This window comes from Panulirus ornatus, chromosome 45 (genome assembly GCF_036320965.1).
Source record: "Panulirus ornatus isolate Po-2019 chromosome 45, ASM3632096v1, whole genome shotgun sequence".
In the NCBI taxonomy this organism is placed as follows: Eukaryota; Metazoa; Arthropoda; class Malacostraca; order Decapoda; family Palinuridae; genus Panulirus; species Panulirus ornatus.
The window spans coordinates 12,138,737-12,148,736 of NC_092268.1; the positions used below are offsets into that span (position 1 = coordinate 12,138,737).

A 10,000-nucleotide genomic window follows, 5' to 3' on the forward strand; every position below is an offset into this window, starting at 1 on the left:
GGGAGGATGTTACAATACAGGAGGGGAGGATGTTACAATACAGGAGGGGAGGATGGTGATAATACAGGAGGGGAGGATGGTGATAATACAGGAGGGGAGGATGTTACAATACAGGAGGGGGGGAAGCGACAATACAGGAGGGGAGGATGTTACAATACAGGAGGGGAGGATGTTACAATACAGGAGGGGAGGAAGTGATAATACAGGAGGGGAGGATGGTGATAATACAGGAGGGGAGGAAGCGACAATACAGGAGGGGAGGATGTTACAATACAGGAGGGGAGGATGTTACAATACAGGAGGGGAGGAAGTGATAATACAGGAGGGGAGGATGTTACAATACAGGAGGGGAGGATGTTACAATACAGGAGGGGGGGAAGCGACAATACAGGAGGGGAGGATGGTGATAATACAGGAGGGGAGGATGTTACAATACAGGAGGGGAGGATGTTACAATACAGGAGGGGAGGAAGTGACAATACAGGAGGGGAGGAAGTGATAATACAGGAGGGGAGGATGTTACAATACAGGAGGGGAGGAAGTGACAATACAGGAGGGGAGGATGTTACAATACAGGAGGGGAGGAAGTGACAATACAGGAGGGGAGGATGTTACAATACAGGAGGGGAGGAAGTGATAATACAGGAGGGGAGGATGGTGATAATACAGGAGGGGAGGAAGTGACAATACAGGAGGGGAGGATGTTACAATACAGGAGGGGAGGATGTTACAATACAGGAGGGGAGGAAGTGACAATACAGGAGGGGAGGATGTTACAATACAGGAGGGGAGGATGTTACAATACAGGAGGGGAGGATGTTACAATACAGGAGGGGAGGAAGTGATAATACAGGAGGGGAGGATGGTGATAATACAGGAGGGGAGGAAGTGATAATACAGGAGGGGAGGATGGTGATAATACAGGAGGGGAGGAAGTGACAATACAGGAGGGGAGGAAGTGACAATACAGGAGGGGAGGATGTTACAATACAGGAGGGGAGGATGTTACAATACAGGAGGGGAGGAAGTGATAATACAGGAGGGGAGGATGTTACAATACAGGAGGGGAGGATGTTACAATACAGGAGGGGAGGATGGTGATAATACAGGAGGGGAGGATGGTGATAATACAGGAGGGGAGGATGTTACAATACAGGAGGGGAGAAGTGATAATACAGGAGGGGAGGATGTTACAATACAGGAGGGGAGGATGTTACAATACAGGAGGGGAGGAGTGATAATACAGGAGGGGAGGATGTTACAATACAGGAGGGGAGGATGTTACAATACAGGAGGGGAGGATGGTGATAATACAGGAGGGGAGGATGGTGATAATACAGGAGGGGAGGATGTTACAATACAGGAGGGGAGGAAGTGACAATACAGGAGGGGAGGATGTTACAATACAGGAGGGGAGGAAGTGTCAATACAGGAGGGGAGGATGTGATAATACAGGAGGGGAGGAAGTTATGATACAGAAGGGGGAGAAGTGACAATACAGAAGGGGGAGGAAGTGATAATACAGGAGGGGAGGAAGTGTAAATACAGGAGGGAGGAAGTGATAAACAGGAGGGAGGATTACATATACAGGAGGGGAGGCAGTCTGCCATACGAGGGGAGAGTACTGTGTACAATACAGGGGATGAGTATCTATTACAGCAGGGAGATGTCCCTTAAGCGTGGAGGAGATAACTACAGGACGAGCGTTCAATTGTTAACCTACAGCGGGTTCTACCTATCCGCGTTGACTCCTTCATCGCTCGGTTGCCTTCTCCTCTCAGTCTCTCCCTTCGGTCTTCCTTCCCTCTCTCTTCGCTCTCCGTTCTCCTTCTCTCCGCCTTCTTCCCTCTCCCTTCTCGCTCTCTCCTTCCTTCTCTCCCTTCTTCCTCTCTCCTTCTCCGCTCTCCCCTTCTCCTTCTCCCTCCTCCCCTTCCTCCGTCCTCTCCTTCTCTCCCTCTCCCTCCTCCCCTACTCCCTTCCGCTCTCCTCTCCCGTTCTCTCCTCTCCACTTCTCGCTTCTCTCTCCTCTCCGCTCTCTTTCTTCCCTCTCCTTCATCCGCTTCTCCTTCCCTTCTCCCGTATCTCTCTCGTTCTTCTCTTCCTCCACTCTCACGCTCTCCTTATCTTCCTCTTCCTACAGTAGTTCCTCCCTCTCCGGTGTTATCTGCCTCAGTTATACAGTCTGGACGTTGTTAACTCAACATATGTTGAATACATTACAGTAGTTGTTATCTATACATTTGTATACTGTATACATAGTGATGTTGTTTACATGTATACATAGTGAGCTGGTGTTATACATGTATACATAGTGAGGTGGTGTTATACATGTATACATAGTGAGGTGGTGTTATACATGTATACATAGTGAGGTGTTACACATGTATACATAGTGAGGTGGTGTTATACATGTATACATAGTGAGGTGTTGATATACATGTATACATAGTGAGGTGTTATACATGTATACATAGTGAGGTGTTGTTATACATGTATACATAGTGAGGTGTTGTTATACATGTATACATAGTGAGGTGGTGTTATACATGTATACATACTGAGGTGTTATACATGTATACATAGTGAGGTGTTGTTATACATGTATACATAGTGAGGTGGTGTTATACATGTATACATACTGAGGTGTTGTTATACATGTATACATACTGAGGTGTTGTTATACATGTATACATACTGAGGTGTTGTTATATATGTATACATAGTGAGGTGTTGTTATACATGTATACATAGTGAGGTGTTGTTATACATGTATACATAGTGAGGTGTTGTTATACATGTATACATAGTGAGGTGTTGTTATACATGTATACATAGTGAGGTGTTGTTATACATGTATACATAGTGAGGTGGTGTTATACATGTATACATAGTGAGGTGTTGTTATACATGTATACATAGTGAGGTGTTGTTATACATGTATACATAGTGAGGTGGTGTTATACATGTATACATAGTGAGGTGTTGTTATACATGTATACATAGTGAGGTGTTGTTATACATGTATACATAGTGAGGTGTTACACATGTATACATAGTGAGGTGGTGTTATACATGTATACACAGTGAGGTGTTGTTATACATGTATACATAGTGAGGTGTTATACATGTATACATAGTGAGATGTTGTTATACATGTATACATAGTGAGGTGTTGTTATACATGTATACATAGTGAGGTGTTGTTATACATGTATACATAGTGAGGTGTTGTTATACATGTATACATAGTGAGGTGGTGTTATACATGTATACATAGTGAGGTGGTGTTATACATGTAGACATAGTGAGGTGTTACATAGTGAGGTGGTGTTATACATGTATACATAGTGAGGTGTTGTTATACATGTATACATAGTGAGGTGTTATACATGTATACATAGTGAGGTGTTGTTATACATGTATACATAGTGAGGTGTTGTTATACATGTATACATAATGAGGTGGTGTTATACATGTATACATACTGAGGTGTTATACATGTATACATAGTGAGGTGTTGTTATACATGTATACACAGTGAGGTGGTGTTATACATGTATACATACTGAGGTGTTGTTATACATGTATACATACTGAGGTGTTGTTATACATGTATACATACTGAGGTGTTGTTATATATGTATACATAGTGAGGTGTTCTACATGTATACATAGTGAGGTGTTGTTATACATGTATACATAGTGAGGTGTTGTTATACATGTATACATACTGAGGTGTTGTTATACATGTATACATAGTGAGGTGTTGTTATATATGTATACATAGTGAGGTGTTATACATGTATACATAGTGAGGTGTTGTTATACATGTATACGTAGTGAGGTGTTGTTATACATGTATACATAGTGAGGTGGTGTTATACATGTATACATACTGAGGTATTATACATGTATACATAGTGAGGTGTTGTTATACATGTATACATACTGAGGTGTTGTTATACATGTATACATAGTGAGGTGTTATACATGTATACATAGTGAGGTGTTGTTATACATGTATACATACTGAGGTGTTGTTATACAAGTATAAATAGTGAGGTGTTATACATGTATACATAGTGAGGTGGTGTTATACATGTATACATAGTGAGGTGTTGTTATACATGTATACATTGTGAGGTGTTCTTATACATGAGTACATAGTGAGGTGTTATTATACATGTATACATAGTGAAGTGTTGTTATAGATGTATACATAGGTGGCGTTATATATGTATACATAGTGAGGTGTTATACATGTATGTGAAGTATACATAGTGAGATGTTACATATGTATGTGAAGTATACATAGTGAGGTGTTATACATGTCTGTGAAGTATATATAGTGAGGTGTTATACATGTCTGTGAAGTGTACATAGTGAGGTGTTGTTATACATGTATGTGAAGTATACATAGGGAGGTATTATCCATGTAGAGGAAGTATACATAATCAGGCGTTACATACGTATGGAAAACATACATATGTGTTTTACATGTATGGAAAATACATAAGTGACAATTACACATAACAAACGTAATACAAAAATATGTGAAGTTAAATATTAATTACGTCTGAGGAGATCTGATAATTGATAAATGACAAATGATAAATAATAAATGACGAAAGATAAATAATAAATGATGATATATGATAAATAAATGATAAATAAATGAAAATGAATGATAAATAATAAATGATAAACGATGATATATGATAAATAATGATAAATAAATGAAAATGAATGATAAATAATAAATGAGATAAAAGATAAATAATAAATGATGATAATGATAAATAAATGATAAATATATGAAAATAAATGATAAATAATAAATGATAAATGATGATATATGATAAATAATGATAAATAAATGAAAATAAATAATGAATGATAATACTGAATGATAAATGATGATAGATTATAAATAATGATAAATAAATGAAAATAAATGATAAATGATAAATGATAAAGCATCATTGTGTGCTTCGGACAAGACCATAGTTACTTAAGTTATCATAAATAACCATTTGGTCATTACATGATAATTATCCCCATCTGATACAGACAAACACTCACGTGAATACAATCACAACAACCACAACAACCACAACAACCACAACCACAACCACAACAACAACCACAACCACAACAACAACCACAACCACAACAACCACAACCACAACAACAACCACAACCACAACAACCACAACCACAACAACAACCACAACCACAACCACAACAACAACCACAACAACAACCACAACCACAACAACAACCACAACCACAACAACAACCACAACCACAACAACCACAACCACAACAACAACCACAACCACAACAACCACAACCACAACAACCACAACAACAACCACAACCACAACCACAACAACCACAACCACAACCACAACCACAACCACAACAACCACAACAACAACCACAACCACAACCACAACCACAACAACAACCACAACCACAACAACAACCACAACCACAACAACAACCACAACAACAACCACAACCACAACAACAACCACAACCACAACAAGAACAACAACAACAACAACAACCACAACAACAACCACAACCACAACAACAACCACAAAAACAACCACAACCACAACAACAACCACAACCACAACAACAACCACAACAACAACAACCACAACCACAACACACAACCACAACAACAACAACAACCACAACAACAACAACCACAACCACAACAACAACAACCACAACAACAACAACAACCACAACCACAACAACCACTTCCTTTTGATGGCCCACGATCCATTAAGACAAGTAATTAAAATGTTTACATTTTTATGATGGCTGGATTCAAGTTGTTACGTGAGTGTGGTACACCACATTACACCCCACTACACTACCACACCATACTACACCACACTACACTACACTACCACACCACACCACACCACACCATACTACACCACACTACACTACACCATACTACACCACACTACACTACACTACACCACACCACACTATGATGGCTGGATTCAAGTTGTTACGTGAGTGTGGTACACCACATTACACCCCACTACACTACCACACCATACTACACCACACTACACTACACTACCACACCACACCACACCACACCATACTACACCACACTACACTACACCATACTACACCACACTACACTACACTACACCACACCACACTACACCCCACTACACTACCACACCACACCACACTACACTACCACACCACACTACACGACACCACACCATACTACACCACACCGCACCACACTACACTACACCACACCACACTACACCACACCACACTACACCACACTACACCACACCATACTACACCACACCACACTACACTACACCACACCATACTACACCACACCACACCACACTCAACCACACCACACCACACTACACTACACCACACTACACCACACCACACCACACTACACTACCACACCACACTACAACACACCACACCACACTACACCACACCACACTACACTACACTACCACACCACACCACAGTACACTACCACACCACACTACACGACACCACACCATACTCCACCACACCACACTACACCACACCACACCACACTACACTACCACACCACACTACACGACACTACCACACCACACTACACGACACCACACCATACTACACCACATCACACCACACTACACTACACCACACCACACCATACCACACCATACTACACCACACCACACTACACCACACCATACTACACCACACCACACCACACTACACCACACCACACCACACTACACCACACTACACCACACCACACCACACCACACTACACTACACTACACCACACTACACTACACTACACACACTACACCACACTACACTACACCACACTACACTACACCACACCACACTACACCACACTACATTACACCACACTACACTACACTACACCACACCACACTACACCACACCACACCACACTACATTACACCACACTACACTACACTACACCACACCACACTACACTACACCACACTACACTACACCACACTACACCACACTACACCACACTACACTACACCACACTACACTACACCACACTACACCACACCACACTACACTACACCACACCACACCATACCACACCATACTACACCACACCTACACTACACCACACCATACTACACCACCACACCACACTACACCACACCACACTACACCACACACACCACACCACACTACACTACACTACACACCACACTACACTACACACACTACACTACACTACACACACCACACCACACCACACTACAACTACACACACCACACCACACACCACACTACACTACACCACACTACACACACACACACTACACCACACTACACCTACACCCCACACACAACACACCCACCACTACACACACTCACCACACACACACACCCCACACCACCCACACACCACACAACACACCAACACCACCAACCCACACACCACAAACACACCACACACACACCCACCCACACCACACACCACACCACACTACACCACATCACACACCACCACACCCACCACAACACCACCACACAACACACACACACACCACACCCACACACACACACAACACACAAACACACACACCCACCACACACCACACCACACACCACCACACACACCCACCCACACCACACCACACCACACACCCCACACACCACACCCACACACCACACCCACACACCACACCCACACACCCACACACCACACACACACACCACACCACCACACACCCACACAACACCACCACACACACACCACCACACACACACACCCCCACACCCACAACCACACCACCCACACACACCACACCCCCAACACAAACACCACACACCACACCCACCACACTCACACTACACCCACACTACACTACACCACACCACACCACACTACACCACACCACACTACACCACACCACACCACACTACATACACCACACTACACTACACTACACCACACCACACCACACTACACTACACCACACTACACTACACCACACCACACTACACCACACTACACTACACCACACTACACACACCACACTACACTACACTACACTACACTACACTACACCACACCACACTACACCACACCACACCACACCACACCACACTACACCACACTACACCACACCACACTACACAACACTACACCACACTACACTACACCACACTACATCACACTACACAACACTACACTACACCACACCACACCACACCACACTACACTACACTACACCATACTACACTACACCACACCACACTACACCACACTACACCACACCACACTATACATCACACTACACCACACCACACCACACTACACCACACCACACTACACTACACCACACCACACCACACTACACCACAACACTACACTACACCACACCACACTACACCACACCACACCACACTACACCACACCACACTACACTACACTACACTACACCACACTACACCACACCACACTACACCACACTACACCACACTACACTACACTACACCACACTACACCACACCACACTACACTACACCACACTACACTACACTACACAACACTACACTACACCACACCACACTACACTACACCACACCACACCACACCACACTACACCACACCACACTACACCACACACACTACACCACACTACACTACACCACACCACACTACACTACACTACACCACACCACACCACACTACATACTACACCACACTACACCACACCACACCACACTACACCACACTACACTACACCACACCACACTACACTACACCACACCACACTACGCCACACTACACCACACTACACTACACTACACCACACCACACCACACTACACCACACCACACTACACCAAACCATACTACACCACACCACACTACACCACACTACACTACACTACACCACACCACACCACACCACACCACACACCACACACACACACACACACACACACACTATGTAACTTTGGTCTTCGAGACTCGTATCTTGGTCCATTTTCCGCCGATGGTGTTGATAGAAAACGTAGTGTGGTGATGGAGGTTGTCTGCCAAAGTATTCAACGTAAAGCAGTAAAGTTGTCGCATACATATAAAGATGATTTTTGTGAGCAACATAATTAGAAAAAGCTATGCTGGTAGACGAGCCGTTTTCTATCAATGGTTCTCACAGAAAACGTACTGCTGGCGATGGAGGACTCCGCAATTGTCTCTCTGTTTCGGTTTACTGGGGTTCAAACAAGTGCCTAAAGAAAATGGTGGGTGGAGTGAGTTGGTTGAGGTACTGACCATGGCCGAGTGGTGGCGCTGACAGCTTTATATAAACCAAGCTTGAATAAGCTGTCCAGCTTCACCTCTATGTGTACCTGATGTGTGTACATGATGTGTGTACCTGAAGTGTGTAATTGGTGTGTGTGCCTGAAGTGTGTACCTGGTATGTGTGCCTGAAGTGTGTAGCTGGTGCGTGTGCCTGATGTGTGTACCTGAAGTGTGTACCTGGTGTGTGTACCTTACGTTTGTACCTGAAGTGTGTACCTGGTGTGTGTACTTGGTGTGTGTACCTGGCGTGTGTACTTGGTGCGTATACCTGGTGTGTGTACCGGAAGTGTGTACCTGGTGTGTGTACCTGATGTGTGTACCTGAAGTGTGTACCTGGTGTGTGTACCTGAAGTGTGTACCTGGTGTGTGTACCTGGCGTGTGTACTTGGTGTGTGTACCTGGTATGTGTACCTGAAGTGTGTACCTAGTGCGTGTACCTGGCGTGTGTACTTGGTGTGTGTACCTGGTGTGTGTGTACCTGGGGTGTGTACCTGATGTGTGTACATGATGTGTATATCTGGCGTGTGTACCTGGGGTGTGTACCTGATGTGTGTACCTGAAGTGTGTACCTGGTGTATGTACCTGGCGTATGTACTTGGTGTGTGTACCTGGCGTGTGTAATTGGCGT

At 43.9% G+C, this 10,000-nt stretch overlaps 1 protein-coding gene across 1 annotated transcript in view; it reads right to left on the reverse strand.

Annotated features, from left to right (window-relative positions):
- The window catches only part of LOC139762961 (ribonucleoprotein PTB-binding 2-like), a 46,246-nt gene extending 36,368 nt beyond the window's left edge, over nucleotides 1-9,878 (reverse strand). Inside the window, exon 1 of the mRNA XM_071688287.1 lies at nucleotides 9,864-9,878. Coding sequence (XP_071544388.1) covers nucleotides 9,864-9,878 — 15 coding nt within the window. The remainder of the gene's footprint in view (nucleotides 1-9,863) is intronic.
- Between the last annotated feature and the right edge of the window lie 122 nt (nucleotides 9,879-10,000).